This window comes from Pantherophis guttatus, chromosome 2 (genome assembly GCF_059756535.1).
Source record: "Pantherophis guttatus breed Tessera chromosome 2, ASM5975653v1, whole genome shotgun sequence".
NCBI classification, from domain to species: Eukaryota; Metazoa; Chordata; class Lepidosauria; order Squamata; family Colubridae; genus Pantherophis; species Pantherophis guttatus.
This window is the reverse complement of record NC_142064.1, coordinates 164,877,612-164,899,180: the sequence shown is the minus strand read 5'-3', so window position 1 is coordinate 164,899,180 and position 21,569 is coordinate 164,877,612. Positions and strand designations below refer to the sequence as shown.

Sequence of the window (21,569 nt, the reverse complement as noted above, 5' to 3'; positions counted from 1 at the left end):
AAACAGAAAAAACGGAAGAACAGTGTTCAAGGTGTGAGTGAAACCCTGATTTAAACAACATTGACCTTAGGAGTCAATGAACCTTTTGGATGGGAATTAATTTCCTTAAGATTTTCTATGCCCCCTATGCCTTTCTGAAGGGGCAAAAGGGCAAAGGGAAGAGATGGGGTTCAGGTGATGTTTTAAACAAAAAAAAAGGTAAAAGATCTGGGCGTGGAACACAACAAAAGACACCAGATACAAAAATCTGGCTCCCATCACATATTCATGTATATAGCAACTAAGGCTTTGGTTGAACCATGCACTAGAACTTCAAGTTCCCTCTGGAACCCCAACAGGTCCACCTGGTGCTTCAAACAGACAAATTGCTCTTTTCTCCATGCAGCAGGGGTAACCACAGAGAAGTTCAAGGCTAAATGGAAGTAATCTCTCAATGACAAGGGACTGATGACTATATCTTCAAATTATACTACATGCCAGGGGTGAAATCCAACAGGTTCTGACAGGTTCTGGAGAACCGGTAGTGGAAATTTTGAGCAGTTCGGAGAACCGGTGGCGGAAATTTTGAGTAGTTCGGAGAACTACCGAGAAATACCACCTCTGGCTGGCCCCAGAGTAGGGTGGGAATGGAGATTTTGCAATATCCTTCCCCCAGGAGAGGGGAGGGAATGGGGATTTTGCAGTATCCATCCCCTGCCATACCCACCCAGCCATGCCCACCTAGCCACACCACGCCCACCCAGCCATGCCCACAGAACCGGTAGTAAAAAAAAAAATGGATTTCACCACTGCTACATACTATATACAAGAAAAAGACTATGTAACTCCCCACTATGAAATGAGCCATCAGTAATCTGAATCAGATCCATAATTGGTATAAACTCTGAGTCAGCTCATATTCTTGGTCTAAAGAAGGCAAATTAAAGTCCCCAAGAGTTGTAAGTCTAGGGAACTCTACCACCAATTTTTGCTTCAGAATCAAATGGCTCAAGTAGAGAAGAAGCCTCACATCAGGGATGCTGGTACCTTGCAGCGGCCTCATCTGCTTTCTAAAGCTCAACTTTACAAATAAGGTCCCAGATCCAGCAATGTCTGGAGTAGCACTTCTGGAAGCCTTAGAACATCTTGGATGGCAATGGTAACAACCCTCCCACTTTCCCAGGATCATGGCTGATGGCACACCCAAAATCCATGTGGGCACAAGATTTGAGGGGCTTCTTATACCTGATACTTAACCAAGCTTTGTAATCCATATCTGGTCAGTCCCCTTGTCAGTGATTAAATCTGTGAATATTAATGCACTATCAACGAGAACCTGCAAAACCTTCTTTATGGGGTAAAGAGAGACACTGGCTGGATTTATATAGTACATAATACTAAGTCATGAATTTTTACCTAGTGTATTGAATAAAGCTCAGTTGATGGGTTCAAATCTTAATACTTAACACACCCACATACAAAAAAACACATTATGTCTTAATGTGATATGGGAGCTCAGACATAGTCAATGAAGTTGTTGAGGCATCATTGAAAACTCAAATGTGTGGGAAAGCACGCTTTTCCCCCTCAAGGCCTCTCCTGAAGGCTGGATTATTCTAGATGCTATTCACTGCAGGTGCAGGATGTTGAAAAGACTATCTGAAAAAAATTCTTTTTACCAGAAAGATATTAGATAAATATTCTTTTTATCAGGAAGATATTAAAGGCCACACAGTAATCCCCAGACAAATTCCTAGCTCCTTCCCTGTTAAGTTCTATCTCATAGTTAAGGCCTTTCTCTTTCAGAGGACTTTTGGGGATGGAATCAAAGAATGATGCTACCCCTGAGACTGTTGATAGGCAGGATTATAATTAGTGTTCACTATTCTTGCAGTTTTTATATATTGTTTTTACTCTTATTTATTATAACAGGAGCTTGTAAGCCACTCAGGATCTTTGGATAGTGACAGTACAGAAACTTGAGTAATAAATAATAAGTAAACAATAAATAAGCACATAATCCCTGATACTGGATTAAACACTAGTTAGTGGCCATGTTTTTGTGGGTAGAGGACCCAAATGCTACAAGCCCCAAGCTTGACAACCCACAGCTTAATACATAAACTTGACAGGATTTCTGTCATAATTGCACCGTTTGATTCCCATGGCAAGATAAGAAAGGCAGAGCAACTGCTGTAGGTGCTGTTGATTAGCTCAGAATGAAAGTCAGCCTAAAAGAAGAGACTATCATAAGGCATGGGTCATGGAAAGCAGAAACAACAACAGAAAGCAAAGTTGATGAGTCTGCATGGGATTTAAGGCACGTATTTTAATGGTTCTTTTGGGGATCATTTTCTTCAGTGGCTCAGTAAGAAACAAACAGAATCATTGTAGCATGATTTCCCCAGGATTATGGCTTTTAGCGTATCCATCCACTAAAAGGAGGTGATACACACAGTGAGGAACGCTGAAGAAAAAAGTAAGACGAAGGTGTCCTCGGGATATGTATCTGTTGCCAAGGGGACGGGCTCCCTCCCTCCTTCCCCTCCCTTCCACCGTGTTGCTGCTGCTGACTTAGGAGATGGCTTGGCAGTTCTAACAGTGAGGATTACAGCTCATGATGTTTGACATTCCACCTATCAATGGCTTTGCAGATAGGAACTCTTCCAACCCCATCAGAGTCAAATGAGGCCAATGTTAAAAGCGACTTCTCTCTTTTCCCCATATGCACAAAAGCTGCCAAACAGAACTGAATGTGCAAATGTCCATGGTGTAATTTCCACAGTTTGAAACCATGTGGAAGAAGCATTTGATTATGAATGTTCTTTTCATTAATTTTGCACGTTCCATTTTTCAAAGTCTAAAATGAAAATATGTCTATAACAACTTTGCTGTAACTATGTTTCCATTCATCCCTACCCTAGATTGCCTGATTTAAAATGGATGAGTGTTTGTGATCTGTACAGAATCCAAATATGAAAGATGTTGACTCTTCGTTACACAGATAGTCATGTGATGTCCATGATCTTAAACCTAATGTGAAATGTAAAGCACAAATAGCTTATAAATCATAACAATCAGAAAGACATGAACTTCATTAGGAAATTGTGAGAAATATAAGAATTATTCCTGTAAAAGTATAACCTGAGTTACGCCATTTTAAGTGCCTTATTTTACCTTGTATAACTTGATTATATAACTGGACAAAAAGAACATAATAAGGATTTTCTGAAATGATTACCTTGTAGGAAATATGTATTTCCTTATATGGAAATATGCAGTTGTTTTGATGGAAACTGATGTTCTGGGAAAGGTACTGAAATGAGATTGTTTTGAGGTTTGTCTGTTCTAGGAAAAGGGAAGTACACAATTGATGTTTTTGAGGGGTATTTCTGTTGGGAAATTGGGGAATTTCCAGGGTGGATCATGTACTACATATGTTATATAAGATCTGAAACTAATTCCCAAGGGACTTTATTGATGTGTATTCTGATGTATTTTGAAGACTGTATATAACCCGTGTAAATTGCTTTCTTTTCGTCTTTTCTCTCCTCCAGAGAGAAAGGCCTTTTGCAAAGTTAATAAATTCTGTCCTTGGCTTATTTAGTCTCTGTTTCCTCTTTAAAAAGGTAATGAGGTGTTCCTGTTTTTCACAGAAATAGAATGAGCAAACAGATAATTGGCTGATAATCTCTGCATGGATACCTATGGAGATTCTCAGTCATCCGGGTCATGGTTGTCCCAAAGATGCTTTTTCAAAAGGCAACTGGACTTTCTTGTTTTTCCTTGAAGACGTTTTGCTTCTCATGCAAGAAGCTTTTTTAGTTTAGTTCAGAACCTAAGGGACATGATTTAAAATAATTCAGAAATGAAGACGTTTCTTGGATGAGAAGCAAAATGTCTTCAAGGAAAAACAAAATTCAAAAGTTGCCTTTTGAAATAGCCCCTGTGGGACTCTGTATGGTTATAGGAGGAAAGTAGAGGTGTGTTATATGGACCAGAAAAGAATAGAGGATCTAAGGGTTTCCTTCCACAAAAGGCCAAATTGCTTTCTTCTCATGTAACTCCACTGTGTGGAGAAAGTTTCACGGATGGCTTAGCCAGTTGAGTAGATACTTAGAAAGTAGGTTTGGTTTGGTTTGGTTTAACTTTATATGCAGTTTATCTAAGAGATTATAAAAAGGTACAGATCTGTGTATTTGTACATGCTAATTCCTATCTAAAGATGTAGGCATAAATACCCTAACTGAGTAGAAACAGAAGACATGTCATCACGGTTGGAAAAACTGTGACAGTTCTGTTTGCTGTTGATAGGCATTCTCAAGCCATCATTTTCCTTTCCACCTTTGACCAAAGAGTTTTTCACATAGAGTCTTCTCAATTAGTGTACTCACATTCGTCTGTTCTACTGTACATCTAATCCACTATTTTAAATCATGTCCCTTAGGTTGCAATAATACATATTACAAGATCTGACAGATTTCCTCCATGTCAGAATATTGCACCTCAATGCTTAACCTGAGTTTGGGGGTGGGGGGAAATAAAAGGTACCTTGGATCTATAAGCACTATAGCATGAGAGACTCAGATTCAGTTCATTCAGTGTACTACATAGAAACAAAGATACTGGCTCCAGACTATTCTTTTCACACCTGAAAGTGTTCTTACATTTTCCATTTAGGAGACTGTTGCGAAGAATCTGATCCACCTTCATAGCGATGTCTGAGACATTCTGAGCAATTGCTTGAATCCTCTCCATCAGACCAGCTGCTGGATGGAACCTAGGAAAAGAAAAAAATATATAATCCATGTTTCATTTTTGATGGGCATCTCAGCTTGTCAGAAAGAGTGGTGAAGGTACTCTGCTCCTGAAGCAATAGTTCTTCAAAGCAGAAAAGCCAACTACCAGAAAGAACAACTTTGATGACTAAAAAGATGTTGGACCTAAGAGATCTAATTTTTCATAATTTGCTACCTATAGGGAGAGTCTTATTTTGGGAGGACAGCAGGACTGGGGCTAATTTCTTTGTAGCCTTGCCTTCACCTTCTCCAAATGCTCTTTTTTTCCTCCTTTGACTAATCTTAGGACCTGGGTACTTACGAGATCACCTTCTGCTACCGATAGCCTCCCACCAGCCAATATGCTCCCACAGAGAGGGACTCCTCAGGGTGCCTTCGGTCAAACAATGTCGACTGGCGACCCCCAGGGGGAGAGCCTTCTCTGTGGGGGCACCTGCCCTCTGGAATGAATTGCCCACGGAGATACGGATGATCCCTGACCTACGCACCTTTTGCTGTGCCCTCAAGACATTATTGTTCCAACAAGCTGGGCTGGCCTAAACATGAATTTTAATGGTTGTTTTAGTTTTTTAATAATACCGGGGCCAAATTATTTAATATATTTTTAAATTGCTTTTAAATTTTTTGTATATGTGTGTTTTAGTGTTGGCTGTGCACCGCCCTGAATCCTTCGGGAGAAGGGCGGTATAAAAATTTAAATAATAAATAAATAAATAAATAAATAAATAAATAAATAAATAAATAAATAAATAAATAAATAAATAAATCTTATTTCTGAATTGCTTTCTCCCACATCCCACTTGAATGTCATTTTCAGATGGCTTCACTTCTTCTTTTTTTTTAAAAAAAAACACTTAAACATAGATCTAAGAAAAAGTAAAATTTAGAACTATGTGCCTGCAAATACATATGTTCTCTGGTACACTTGTCAGGAAGGTTTGACCATATTGACTGTGTAGCCAATAAACTCATAATAGCAAAAATGAATTGGCTTCTATGTAACGTGAAAGTCACTTGCCACTCCAAAGAGGGATAAGCATCTCAGCTGTTTCAAAATGGGCCATATTCCGATGGCAAGCTAAGCCACAATTCTGTTCACAATTTGTTCACCTTGAAGCTTCATAGAGATAAGCACATTTCAATGTCTTGTTGCCAGTTTGTTTTGGGCTCACTGGGTTTATAATATGTTCCCTTTATTAATTCAAAGTAACTTTTGTATCCCACTCTTTGGTCACAGACACTGCAACATTTCAATGTAACATCTGGTTTATATCTTTCGATCAGATTTATAAACAATTGTTGCTAATTACATACCATCCTTCATTTTAATGAAAAGGAAACACAAGCTATTAACTCACTACTGCAAGCAATGGTTTTGCATTAAATCTGGTGGCCTCAAGCTTGTATTAATTTCATTGCGCATTGTATTTCCAATCTGCATATTAGAGATATCTATTACTGCCTCACACATTGTTTGGTCTCTTCAGTTTGATTTAAAAATAAATCTTTTTTCATCTATAGAGAACATCCACCAACCCTTGCCCACTTTCTTTTATTTGCAGCAAGTATTTTTTTTTATTTAATTTTTTTTTATTAAATATACAATTAAAAACATTGGACATAGTGCGACTTCTCTGGTTCCAACACTTCCATCAATTTTTTCCTTACAATGACTACAATTCATATTCAATATATACCTTTGTACAATCTATCAAAATTCAGCTACTTAGATCTCTTCATCTATAAAAATTACATTTAATACCAATACAATTCCTACGTATCACATAATATTAGCATAATAACTCTTGATTTATCCATATTTCTCTATACTGACATTTCTCCTCCTCTCCAACCATTGATACATTTTATTCCAGATTTCATGATATTCCATTTCACCCTTGTCTTTGAGTTCTAGAGTCAGTCCATTTCTGTGCAAGTCAATATCTTATTTATTATCTCTTCTTCAGGGGGGTTCTCTTTACTTTTCCAATTTTGCGTGAAAACCACTCGCTGCCGTTAATATATGCAACATTGTTCCTTTATTATATTTGTCCTTTGTGATACCCAATAGAAAGAATTCTGGCTTTAGATCTATGATTTGATTTAATATCTCTTCCAACCATCGTTTTATCTGGTGCCAAAAGTCCCTAGCTTTCAAACATACCTACCACATATGGTAAAAGGTTCCTGGTGCTACTTTACATTTCCAGCACATCAGTGAGAGGTTTTTATTCATCTTAGCTAATCTTGTGGGTGGGAGATGCCACCTACAAAACATCTTGTATAGGTTTTCTTTGTATGTAGTGGCTAGAGTTAATTTTCTATTTCTATCCCACAATTCCTGCCATTTATCTAAATCAATACTATAACCAAAGTTTTTGCCCCAAGCTAGCATGGTTTCTTTCACCTGTTCTTCCACCATAGCATATTCCAATAGATATTGCATATTTTGGTATATTTTTCCAGCAAGTATTTTTTTTTAGTTCACCACATAACAGTTTACATCCATTTCTACATAACACTTTACAGCCATTTCTTCACTGCCAGAATATCCACAGGGAGAGTAAAAAGATACCAAGATGGTGGCCGAATCCATTGTCACATGGTCTTGATTGCCATCTTGATTTTTCCAATATGCACAAATGCATAAGAGCCCTGGTGGCGCAGCAGACTAAAGCACTGTTATTAACATCAGCTGCCTGCAATTACTGCAAGTTCAAATCTCACCAGGCTCAAGGTTGACTCAGCCTTCCATCCTTTCAAAGGTAGGTAAAGTGAGGACCCAGATTGTGGGGGCAATAAGCTAACTTTGTATAAATATATACAAAAGTATGAAGGCTATTGATTAACGCATTGTAAGCTGCCCTGAGTCTCCAGAGAAGGGCGGCATATAAATCAAATTTTTTAAAAAATGTGCGTGCACACATGCACACACACATCCATATACACCCCTCTGGTAGGTGCTATGCTTTCTCCAGAAGAAGGCATGCTTTCTTTGTATTTGCAGAGCAGTGAAGTAAGATTCCTGTTCTTTCTTTCAGGGCACTTCTAATATTAGATTACATGTGCCACTGATCTCAGTAAAGATAATGGTTCACGTAGCTTAACAATGATGTTACAATTGTCATAGATCCAACAATATTTCCCATGGAATCTCACATGAATCTCAAAACATGAACTGGCTGTTTTGATCTGAAATAGATGTCTGCACCTCAGCAAGGTGGCTTCAGGGGTGAGGAACAGAGGTGGATTTTAGCAGGTTCTGACCTGTTCTGGAGAACCGGTAGTGGAAATTTTGAGTAGTTCGGAGAACCGGTAAATACCACCCCTGACTGGCCTCATGGCCATCTATTCTCTGCTTCCTGAGTCCCAGCTGTTCAGGAGGGAATGGGGGTTTTGCAGTAACCTTCCCCTGCCATGCCCACCAAACCACACCCACAGAACCGGTAGTAAAAAAATTTGAAACCCATCACTGATAAGGAACTATTGAGATTATTTCAAAGTCATATGATTAAGACTGCAACTTTTACTTATGCACAAGGGGGTTTAGAAATAGCAAATTTAATCAATTCAACAAAATCATTTAATAATTTGTAAAGAAGCTCTTGGGGCTACTTTCAAGTTAAAGTGAAACTTTATTCATGTTTTACTCAGAAATATCCCTTTGTTTACTAGGGCTTGCTGCAGGATAACTGGGTGGGGTTTTTTTCCCCCCATTGTTCTTTCAGGGTGTAATTGGAAAAAAAGAGAACTGAATAGTTTCAAATTATATATTTGACTATATCTTAAAATTAAATGATGAGTGATTTGTTAAAAAAAAAATAGGTGGCATCCTAATAGTAAATCTTAGGGCAATTGTACTATTTTTAACTTGCCAGATGTAAAACTAATGAAATACTGGATATTTCTTCAAAAGGCTGCAAGCCTACTTGCCATATTTCCAGGGTGCAAGGCTCACTGAACACAATTTAAAATAAACAGTCCTAAGTAGAGAACTTCATGCTAAGTATTGTAACAACCACAGCTGGAGATCTTATAAGACATGTAAATGAGGGAGCATACACTTGCATTTTTAGAACAAAGTCAAACTGGGATAATTTTTATTCTTCTCCATTATTGCTTCTATTACTTTCTTTTTTTAATTCAGGGCTTGCTTTATTGTTATTATTACAAATAGCAATATTTCATACCATGGGTATACATTTTGGGAATGGAGGGCAACATGGCACATAATCCTCATGGGACGAGCCTCCTTTCGGGACTGGGCTGCCAAGCCAACTGGTGTCACAATATACCTACAAGCACCAATCTGACAAAACACTTTTGGGGTAGTTAAGACACTTTCAGTTTCATTGAGAAGTTATGTCTGCCAGTTCTCCATGGAGCACTAAGAATCAGTTTGGTCAAGGGGTTTTAGGCACCAGGCTAGAAAGCAAGAGACTTGAATTCATGTCCCACCTTAGCCATGAAAGCCAGCTGGATGACCTTGGGTCAGTCACTCTCTCTCATCCCAACCCACCTCACAGAGTTGTTGTGGAGAAAATAGGAGGAGGAAGATATGTTGGATATGCTCACCACCTTGAGTTATTTGTAAAAACAATAAAGACAGGATATAAATAAACTAACTAAAATAATCATTTCTGTAATTTTCACTTTTCACCAGTTGTATGAATGTAGTTAGAAAGAAAGAAAGAAAGAAAGAAAGAAAGAAAGAAAGAAAGAAAGAAAGAAAGAAAGAAAGAAAGAAAGAAAGAAAATCTAGTAGTTGACTAAAGTCCATTCCTATCCTAACTGCCAACCCACAGAAATTAACCATTGCAGAATAAGTGCCTTGAAACATTGTGCTGAAATTCAATACTGGGAAAATACAGAGTTTTTTCTTTCTCCCCTCCCTTTGACAATATCAATGCCAAAAAATTAAAAGGGATACAAGGATAGAGGGATTATTTTGGGGTTTCAGTGAAAGGGAGGAATTGATCAGTTGGAACAACCTGGATCAGTTCATCCCAGCTTCTTGTCTTGGAGACATTTCTCAGTTGATACAGAAGATTTGAGTAGAGGAGAGAGAAAATAACTTATAGTTATTGTCTGAGGAAAGGAATAAATTTGCACCTTCTCTCCTCTTGTTAAGTTGGCATAGGAGTCTTTCTTCAAATCAAATCCCATGTTGTTTAATTCTCTACTTCAAAACTTGCTATTACTGCCCAGAATTTGCTGACAGAGATGATAGCAGGGCTACGTGGAAAACCTAAGTTTGCCTCTTGCTCAATGTCTATGAAGATTCTCAATCATCCAGGCCGTGGTTCTCCTAAAGGTTTTGCTTCTCATCCAAGAAGCATCTTCAGTTCTAACATGGTACTGAAGAAGTTTCTTGAATGAGAAACAAAGCATTTCAGAAAAAGACCTTTGGGATTGCCTGTTGCTCATAATATCATTGAATAGAAATTTTTTTTGGTTTTTTTGCTTCCAAATTGCTTTCACTTCTACTTTAACACTGAAAATCCTTTGGGCATCTTTTATATATATATAGAAACTCGGGTGGGGGTGGGGGTGGATGAAGACAACTCTCTCAACACTGTACTTAGGATGTCTTAATTTCCATAATATCGAAAGCACTAGGCTATTATTACAATGCACACAACCAACTTAATTGACTGTCACATTTATAGCTGGCCTGAAGGCAGCTTTTCAGAATCAGAACCTGGACTGATTCTGTTCCTGGTCATCTCATGAACCAGCAGAAATGGTCTCTTTCCTATCAAGCTAAATGCAGCTCATCAATCATATATTGTGGCTTGCCCAGTATTTTTCTTCCTAGGTTAGCATTTGTTATTCTGTAAGGCAGCAATACAAGGAGATTCATTTGTTCCGTGTATTGACCATCATACATACATACAGGCTACAGAATAGGTCATAAGCACTACATTCATCTTCTATTTCCTGCAACAGGAAATTTTCAATAAATAATTGCATATAAAAGACCTGTAACAGATTCCCATTCATCTCAGCTTTATAAACTTCTATATATTAAAATAAAGCTAAAGGAGAAGGAAATAGTACATTGAGGAAGACAAAGGCCAAACAACTCTTGAGAGTTATTCCTTATTGATATACAGAGTCAGCCAATGTGAAACAAGACATCTACAATATGGATTTCAATCAAGGTAGACCTCTTAGCAGATACAAAAATTAATAGGATATGATGGAATGTAGTAGCCTGGGTGGATTCCCAGGAGAAAGGGGGTGTATTCCAGAGGAATAAGAGGCAACTGAGTCCAAATATTTTATGTGAGAGAAAGAGGTTGAAGACAACCCCCCCCCAACAGTTTTCAGAATATATGATGGATGTAGACAGTAGAGTGCTTCAGTTTGGCAGATTCTGTCTGTAAGTGTGGAACAATAAACAAATCTGCTTGGAAGAATCACAACTATCTTTCTTGGATTTGGGTCCTGATATAGGATCACTGTCTGAACCCACAGGATATTCAGCCTTTCCTGCAACTTTTCCACAGCATTGCCCTAATTTGCTCAAGCATTTCAATTTTTTATTTGTATGTTTTTATTTTCTTTTTTTTAAATGTATGTTGCATGACTTTAACAAACTGGGATGGATTTGAATTTTACAAATGTTGTTGGTTGGACTATTGTAAAACTATAACAGGAATTGCTCTAAACATTGGAATATCAGTAACAGTTGCACAGAGAAGTGATGAATAGGCAGTAAATAAATTTGGACGTGCATAGTGCCATAAATATCTAAAAAGCTGTACTTCCCCCTACACAACTGTTAATGGCACAAGACAATAAGATTGAAAGGTTGGCCATCTCCAGTTAATGGTGTTCCTCATGAAAACCGAAGCGTTTATGCTTCTTAATAGGAAAATGGAGGAACTGCAGAATAACAAGGTTAGCTTCAAGGTGTAGCATTTAGTATAGAGATAGTATATGGTTCAGTAATGAATATGTTGGCCCAGTTCTACAAAAATTCCAATTAAAATCTCAGCTCAGTTTTTGCTTTTCTGGGCAAACTGTCTCTTGCTTTCCCTTTTATAAAAGCAGTCCAACCCTTGTCTAGTTTTCAGAGTGGCTTTCCTGAAGAAGGGAAATCAGCTTAATAGGCTATGTATTAAATGTGTCTTATAGAGGGAAGTAGATGCCACACACACACACACACACACACACACCGAGTCCTGCTTTTCTGAGAAAAAAATGGTGAAGGGCACTTTGTTCTAAGGAACAAAGAGGGCAAAGACAGATTAAGAGGTTGCACAGGAAATCTAAGGGGAAAAGAATAAAAATGCTAAATCAAATTCTAGTGTTCTGGGCACCTAATTATGTTTGGCATAGCTATCTTGAGGGCAGAAGGTGGTTCCTGTACCCAAATGGTAGTGATGCTTAAAAGATTGAGGTCTAACTTCAAAAAATAAAACACAATAAGAATGACGGATTAAACTGATGAAAACATTTTCCAAAGTGTGGCATATTATTAAATGGAATTTAACCGCTTCTGGGTTTCAGGACAAATTTATAAAAGGAGGAAAAGAAAAGACAAAAATGAAATCCTTGGACAATAAAATTCTAGGATATGAGGACCCTGTATAACCATACCAGGTAAAATATTAAGGTTGAAACTAATTCAAATTTGCTCAGCAGGATGTTCACTTGAGCAAATCATTCAGATTTACCTGCCATATATATATGGCAAACTATATAAATATGGCAAAACTACACACTACAATACCATCTGCATGGATATACACTGCTCAAAAGAATAAAGGGAACACAAGCCGAAGACATCCGAGATCTGAATGAGTGAAATAGCCTTATTAAATACTTTGTTCGTTACATACAGTAGTTTTGTGTTCCCTTTAGTTGTTTGAGCAATGTATAAACTACTGTATGTAAAGAACAAAGTATTTAATAAGGCTATTTCATTCATTCAGATCTCGGATGTCTTCTGCTTGTGTCCCTTTATTTATTTTTTTTGAGCAGTATAGATAGCTATATATGGATATATATATGGATATCAAAAATAGGGAATTGGGCAGTCATGAATTTGAAGTAACATTTAGATCAGCGTTGATCTAAACATTTCTCCCAGAATACACTTACTATTTGGATTGAGACATCTGAAGTGGGATAATGCAGAAGATCCTGCTTCATCTTTCTTTGTTGGACTCTAAGACTTATTTATATATTTATTTATTACATTTATGTGCCACCTATCTCACTTTGAAAAGCAACTCTGGGTGACTAAGCATTTGAAGCATATAGCTAAGCTAACTAACCAGTGAATAAAATGAAAGAGAATTATGTTTGCAAATGAGCAAAACTTTATAGGGTTATCTTAACTTAACAACAACAATCTTCTGATTTCAAGTCCCTTCTATTTAAGTGTTGGATTTGCTCCTGAACAGCTTGGTGAATCTGAAACATGGAATTTAAAATACCTCAAGGCAAAACCAAAACCCTTAAATCGTTCTACCTCTTATTTTGTGGATTTTCACAGCTTGAGCTCTTGATTTAAAAGCCTCTCTTTGACAGTAGCTAAGGTAATTTATGGCTCATTATTGTCCATTCATATTATTAGAGGACAACTAGCAGATGTAGAGCTTTTCCAAATAATGGGACAAGATGTGGCATTAAGTATACAGCAATCCTATTTCCACATATTTATTGGGACATAACTATTGAGCTAACTTGTGTTAGATCCCACAAGAAGAAGAAAAATCAAATAATTAAATTGTCTTCAGCAGTGAAGAAATTTTTTAGGTGGAAAATGAGTTATCCTTCTAAGGAGGTTTAATGATCAAAATGTCAATTTGCTATAAATTCACTACATCTAGTTAAGTTTTACTACAGATGGTAGTTTGGTCTCCTATTCATACAAAGAGTTTCTATCAGTTCTATTAAATGCCTGGTGTTTCTTTATCAAAAAGTATTAATTTGAAAACAAATGTTTGGTTATCCTGCTCAATATTCTTGTTGCATCACATAAGAAACTCTTCTAAAATGTGAAATGTGCTGAGAACATTTCTTTGGAAACAGATTTCAGCATTTGATACTGCTAAGAAAGCACAGGAAATAAGGCTCCCTCTGTAGCTATTTTAGAGAGACACAAGAACTGATCATCTCTAAAGGGTTTCTTTGAATTTACTTCTAAAATCGTTGCAAAATACTTTCTCTAAACAAGTAATAAAATACACATTATAGAACCAATTTCTTTAAAACTTGCATTTTCAATTGTTTGAATGTTTCAAACAATTCAAAGAAAGAGCGGCTGGCCAATACTTGGGAATACTTAGATATGTGAATCTAGTGTCTTAATGTATACAGACGTGCATGTATATAGTTTCTAACTCCATAATTTGATTCTCCTTCATTAACATCCATGCCCCACCATGAACTAAAAACTTTTTGAGACCATATTGGATATTCAAACTCTAGGAAGAAGATTTAATTTATCTGAAAGAAAATGTTGTTCCTCCTAACATAGAGAACCTGTTCTTCTGGCAAAGTTAAGGTAAGTATTGTTGTGGAATGCTCTCTACCTAAAACCTCAATGTCAGTGAAGAAGTCTTGCAAACTATTAGGTTCAATGCAGCTACCTGTTGTGGCCCAGCGGCGGCCAGCAAAACTGGCAGCACAGTCGGACAGTGAGGAGGAACTTGGGCCAATCCTAGGGCTGGGGAAAGCTCAGATGAGGATTCTGCATTGGAGGCGGAGAGGGGGCCCAGGCCATCTGATAGTTATGTGCAGCCTCCGGAGTCTGACAGCAGCGAGGCAAAAGAACAGCGGGAGCTTGTTCCCAGTGTGTACATGCACAGAGCTGCCAGACGACAGGAACAATTAAGAAAACAGGGGCGACTTTGGAGTAAGATGATTGGCCCCTCCCATAAGAAATAAAAGAAGAGAGACCGGAACATGAGCTTTTACAGGAAGCAATTAGTTCATCTGGCCGATTCAAGATTTGAAAATTCTGTTTGTGACTCTGTGCCAAGTTTGGCCTTGCCCTGCGTCTGGAAATTAGCTCTCTGGCAGCGTTCCACGTGAGATATGTGGGTGTTGATAACCTTCCTCTGAAAGACTGTTTATAAATCCTTGCAGACTGTAAATGAAAGTAATTTACAGTCATAAAAATAAAAGAGGTGTTGTGGGACTAAGATTGTGCTTTATACTTTCTAAGGAAGCCTAGGTCAGAACGCTACCCAGCACATATGTGCCTATGCTAGATATCGCAAAATCTCCTCTTTACTTCTGAAGAACTATAAATAAAGGGGGCTGACAAACCTCAGTCTAGCTAGCATGACTAACACATTTTATTTAGTATTGCACTCATTGGCTGGTGAAAACAATGAGCGCAATAGCTTTCTGGGTCAACTATATGCTATGAAATTTTATTGGGTTTCAATTTCAAACGCACCACAGTTGAGCAAGAAATAAATTGGTTCCACAATCAAGCCCAGCTAACATCCTGGGATCACAGAGGTCCAGAGGGCTTCAAACTAGAATAGAATCCCCATGTGAAAGTGTCCTGTGCTCAGATCAAACCATGATCAAATAATGCTTGAAATATGATTCTTTACATATGGAAGTCTTGGCTGTGTACAAATGCTCTGTTGTGGATTGATTTTTTTTGCTGGTGTTACTAAGCTCTATCCAAGTCATTAAAAAAAGAAGAAGATAAAAGACTAATATAATATTGCTTACAGTTTGCAGAATTGTAAAGTTCTGATTAGTTTAAGTATTTATGAATGATCTTGGCCAGGGTTGAAATGCTCCCAGTTCGGACTGGATCGGGTGATCCGGTAGCGATGGCAGCAGGTAGTTCAGAGAACTGGTAGCAAAAATCCCTGACCCCCCTGCCCATGCCCACACAATCGCCCGGTCCCCACTTGCCCACTTGGCAGGTTGCTGCTTCTTTCAGGCTCTCTTGTTTTCCTGCCTTGCTTCGGCTGCTGCAATCCATTGCATCCACTAGCAACTCAATCTGCCTGCCTTGTGCCTTCAGTTTGGTAAGTAACTGGGAGCTTTAAAAAAATAGTTAATTGGGCTTTTTTTGGAGTTTTATTTATTTTTAGACATAGCAATTTAAAGTTAAGAAAGTTAGCTGCTTTTATCTAAAAATATAACTGAAATAAAATAATAAAATAAAATATTTGTGCAGCTTTCTGAGATTTGCTGTGTTTCTGTAGTGTTTCACTCTAATTACACAAACACACAAAATCTCACAAAGCTGTATGAGACATTTTGTGTGGAAAAAGTGTGAAAGTTGGTTTTTGAGCTTTTTGTGGCTGTGTGAGGTTCCTGCTTGTTGCAGGGGCCATTTTGGGTCAAGTGCAGCTACTTTTACATTGTATTTGAGTCAGTTGTGTTGTGTTGTGTGTGTGTAAAATGTGAAAGTTGGTTTTTGGTACCTCTTATTGTTTTGTGTACTTTGTTTATTATTTTTATTATTTATTATTATTGGCCATGCCCACTGGGTCACCTGACCACCAAGTCATGCCCATTGAGTCATCTGACCACCAAGCCACGACCACCGAACCAGTAGGGAAATTTTTTAGATTTCACCCCTGATCTTGGCTGCTATTTTTATAGTATTTCTGTTGTTTTTAATTAGGATTGTTTTTATTTTTTAGCTTCATTTTAATTGTTAGCCAGCCAGAATCATACATATGAGATGGGCAGCCCATAAATTTATAATATAAATTAAATCAATAAATAAAATTCACAATGAAATGATCACACGCAAACACCCATAAATGCAGTTGTCAGTATTTCAGTTTCTGGAAGAGCTGCATCCCAGTCCTGTTAACACATTTTCTTGGTGCATCAGCAAACTAGCCATAGGAAAATAATAAATAATGCTTCTTTATAATTTTTTTTTTCTGAAGCAATGATGTAAATCCCACCAAAACATTCTGGGAATTTGCCAGCTATTGAAATTAAGACAAATTACCTTAGCTTCTTGCAAATGATTGTTTTTCCCTGGGATCTTAAGAGCTAATAAAAATATAATGTTTTTATTCCTGTGCATCAATATGGATTTTTTATTCTTTTTCTTTTATATGTACTATATATTTCTAAGTTTTGATTAAGATTCAGCCCACATGGAGTTTATAATCAGTATTTATCACATCTGAAAAACTCCCAGGAATATGAAGTTTCCTAATAGCACTTATAGTGTTCAATATAAGATGACTGGGAGTTAACTTTATAGCATATGCACATGCACACTAATTCAGTTCTCCATTCTCTTTGCTTTCCCTCATGTTTGCAGTTTTCTCTCTTTACAAGATGCCTCATCTTTATTACATTTTGCAAAATGGGTGTGCCAAAGGATCTTTCTATTTTTGCATGGTCTCCAAGGTCAAACCGTATACATTCTTAGCCTAACCTGGTATCCTGAGCAGCTCATTGAAAAAAGCAGCGACTTTACTCTATGGCAATATAACTTGACTTAAAATGGATATTTTTAAGATGGAACGTGAGGGACACAGTGAAACTGAACTGCTATAAAATAGCATACATTCACAGGTCTATATCCTTGGCTTTCCTAATTAAGAAATGAAAGGTAATTTCAACTAATAGTTTGCTGTGGAATACAACACTAATATCTCACCATGTGGCAACTTCGAAATGCCCCAACCTGATCTAAGCCAACTTCCCTTTACCTGCTATCTTCCAGTTGAGTTGAAAATACATGCTCCATGACCCTCAGGTAGCACAGACTTGGTGTCAGGTTCCGAATCAGGATGGGAAAGGAAACACCAGAAAACAAGGTAGAGGCTGTAGTAAAGTTTTACCTTCCATGCGATTCGGCATGCTCCAGCAATCACCCAGTGCAGTTTCAGTGAAATATTATCAGCTCTAACCATACGTGCTCCCATCACCATTTTTAAACCCAGTGCGCCCCACCCCGCTACTCCACCCACTAACTCCACCCCAAACCCTGCGTCGATTGGAGGGTTCCAGTTGCTTCCCCTCACTGGTAATTAGGAGTGAGTAGCCCAGGGACATCAGGTTCGGTAAGCCCCCATTAATATTTGTTAAAGTAGCCGGCTTGGCATCTGCGCAGGTGTGGCTCTGTCTGTCTCTCAGCTGAGGGGCGGCAACACGTCCGACGGTGCCAGAAGAAACGGAGACCCCAAGAAGAGTAGTCAGAAGAGGAAGCAGGTGGCGTTAAGGCAAGAGTGTTAGAGCCGGAACGAGGGCTGCATGCTTTGTTTGTCTCGTCCCCTCTGGAATGACAGTCCCGGCAAAGTGGGGCTGACATTTGGGCCCTGCTACTTAGGAATTCTGAGATGACAATCCCAGGATACTGTTGGCCTGATTTAGGCACTAAATCCAAATATTAAGAAAACCTTCCTGCTCCAGCACAGAAGAAATCACTTAAAAGCGTGAGGATCCCATTATTTTGAAGAGGTCAATCATTTTCCTTCCTCTCACTTATTTTCCTCAGAACAACCAGTCCTAAAATAAACATATCTAGGTCTTAATCAAGAACCAATTTGGTGTAGTGGTTAAGGCACCAGGCTAGAAACCAGAAGATTATGCGTTCTAGACCTGCTTTAGTCATGAAGGCAGATGAATGATGTTGGGCCAGTCATACCAAGAGTGAATAATGACTTAAAGACATAAAGGTTCTGCAGTTGTTTCTCCCTCCAACTTCCCTAGGTTATTTGTCTATTAGATCTTCTACATTGTTAAGAAGTTTAGGGCGAAATATGTAAATCAGAGGTGGGCTGCTGCTGGTTTGGACCGGTTCCGGGGAACTGGTAGTTTCGACCACCAGCTGGGCCCGCCCACCAGTCTTGGCGCTATCCTGTCCTATGTATCTTTCTGGCTCGCTCGCCCCGCGCATGCTGCCCAGCTGATTGTTACTCCTCACCCGGTCTACTCCCTACGGCTGCCCGAGAAGGTGTGCTGGAAGTGGCACACATGAAATTGCTGTGCGTTTGAAGTGCACACCAGTGGTGGGTTGCCCCCAATTCGCACCGGTTCTATAGAACTGGTAGTAAAACCAGCGGGAGACTCCGCCCACTGACCCAACATCATCAAAACGCTTCTGCACATGTGCAGAAGAGCTCACATGTGCACGAGCGAAGTGAGCACGCGTGCGCGGCCCCGCTGCGAACCGGTAGTCAAGGTAAGTAGAACCCACCCCTGGCGCACACTCACATTTTCGGTTCTGCACTAGGCGAACTGGTTGTTAAATTATGTGAAGCCCACCTTTGATGTAAATAGTTTGGATATTATGACAAAACCAGGCCAGGAATGATCCCAACGAACAATTCATTATCAAATATTAATGCAAGGTGAAATGAACTTGTCTTATAATAAATGGGCTTTCAGTGTAGTGACATTTAAAACTGGGCATAATTCAGAAAGAGAAGAATGGAAGAAATGCTGAGAAATAGCCTCTCAGCAAAGAAGGAAGCATATAATGTATTATATGATGTGCTTACCCATGGTTAATTGAACCACATCTTACTTAAGCAAACCAATTTTCTTCATTTGAACAATATATTGAACTATAAATTATGTATGTATGTATGTATGTATGTATGTATGTATGTATGTATATATGTGCTTTGGGTTCAAGCAACCTGTTAGGCCAAGGATCAACAAAATGACACTGACTTTCAAATTTTTAAAAATGCACATTTAGAAAAGTAAGAATGACCCATCCCAAAGGTGCTTTTCCAAAAGGCAACTTGACTTTGTTTTTTTTTCCCTTGAAAACATTTCACTTCTCATCCAAGAAGTTTCTTGAGTTCTGAAGCTTCTTAGATAAGACGCAAAACATTTTCAAGAAAAAAAAAACCAAGAAAGTCCAGTTGCCTTTTGGAAAAGCACTTTTGAGACAGTGGTGAAATCCAATATTTTTTACTACTGGTTCTGTGGGCGTGGCTTGGCTTAGTAGGTGTGGCTTGGTGGGCATGGCAGGGGAAGGATACTGCAAAATCCCCATTCCCTTCCCACTTCTGGGAGAAGGATATTGAAAAATCTCCATTCCCACCCCACTGGGGCCAGCCAGAGGTGGTATTTGCCGGTTCTCTGAACTATTCAAAATTTCCGCTACCATTTCTCCAGAACCTGTCAGAACCTGCTGGATTTCACCCCTGCTTTGGGACAACCATTATCTGGAATCTGGATGATTAAGAATCTCCATAAACATTAAGAATGACCTAATTTTCAGGACATAGTCAAATGTCAAGAATTCTGTCTTCCCACATAAAATCTGGTGAGACCTTGTGTACTTGTAATTATTTATATACAAACATTTGGAGGATATTCCACAAAAACATATCTGGCAAAGATGACTGATTCCTGCAGTAGCCTCTAAACAATGTGAATGGCTGGTTTGTGATTCAGTGTATCTTGTGAACATAAGCCCAAGAAATGGGTATATCTCTTGGCAAACGAAAGAACATTTGCTAAAAGCCATAAATGCACACAGTCACTTTCAGAGTGATGCCTATGAAGTACAGTGAGGCTTTTTCATAAGAATTATTTGTAATGGAGGTTCTCCTTCATTTATGGAATAAACATTGGGCTTACTCTTTCGTCTACCTTTACATATCTAAAGCAGAAACACCTAGCGATCGCTCTGTCAGAATTGCTTTGACAATGAGTAAGGATTTTTATAGATGAAGACTTAAGTGTACACCTATGCCTGGCAATATGTGTATGGCTATGCCTGGCTATGATTGATGAGTAATGTTCAAGTACTCTGAAGCATAAACTACTTTGGAACGGAATCCAGGTTGAGAATCAATAATATCAGTTCAGTTCTCTGGAAGTCAAAAATCTTTATATGGCTTCAGTCCACATGTCAATACAGCTACAATATTTGACTTCAAAGCCATTACATTCGAGGATTTTTATACTCCTGAAAACAATGCTATTAAGAAAACAAAAATCTACATGGAGACTTGTATATGTTGCTCATTATCATTCTGACTTTTGTGTTAATAAAAGAACTGTACGGTTTGCATTACAACTACTACTTGCCCATGCATGAACTACATTCCAATTTTCTTGTATTATATTGAGATGGATTTTACATGGCAATACATATGCAAATCAGGCCAGTCTTTGCATGCGGTTGTTGATGTCTACAGGAGCCTTTTCTCTGTACTATTTATCTTGGTACTGATTGGAAACCTTTGATGGAAAAATGACACCCAAAGGCCAATCTGGAAATCAGGAAGGAATTATTCACCCCACTTTTCTCTTAATTGCTATTTTAGATTAATATGCAGTTTCATCATCCACTGGTAATCTTCATGTTTCCTTGTGTTGTTTACAGCATTCAACGCAATCCTAAACAGAACTGCAGTATGTTACACAGATAGGAATATAGTAGGGGAATATCACAGTTTGGCATGCATTCATTTGAGGGGAATACCATTTTGCATCTGCTAATTACAGTACTCGGTTTTTAAAAATATGTTTTAAACTATTTTTGTTGTATTTTAAAATATTTAAATATTAATGAGATATATCTGAAATTTATTTATTTATTTATTTAGTGTATAGTAAAGGCATATTAGCTAGGAAACTATAATGCAAGGACAATGTAGTTGTTTATCTATCTAAGACTGCTAGTTTGTTCAGTTCATGCTCACGTGCTATCCATGGTGCACCACAGAAGCCAAACTAGCTACAGACTTAGTTCTGCAGCGACATCTGGGGCTTTTCCCTCCACCCATGTTGCATCACATTTGGGCATTGCATTTGGGCAGGTCCAGCACCATTTGGGATCGTACTTCTGCACAAAGCATC

At 38.3% G+C, this 21,569-nt stretch overlaps 1 protein-coding gene across 7 annotated transcripts in view; it reads right to left on the bottom strand.

Moving 5' to 3' along the window:
- Nucleotides 1-21,569, bottom strand: part of MGAT5B (alpha-1,6-mannosylglycoprotein 6-beta-N-acetylglucosaminyltransferase B) — a 245,443-nt gene that overhangs the window by 114,939 nt on the left and 108,935 nt on the right. For all 7 annotated transcript variants that reach the window (XM_034408545.3, XM_034408547.3, XM_087887223.1 and 4 more), the window contains one exon: nucleotides 4,647-4,759. In XM_034408545.3, coding sequence (XP_034264436.1) covers nucleotides 4,647-4,759 — 113 coding nt within the window. The remainder of the gene's footprint in view (nucleotides 1-4,646; nucleotides 4,760-21,569) is intronic.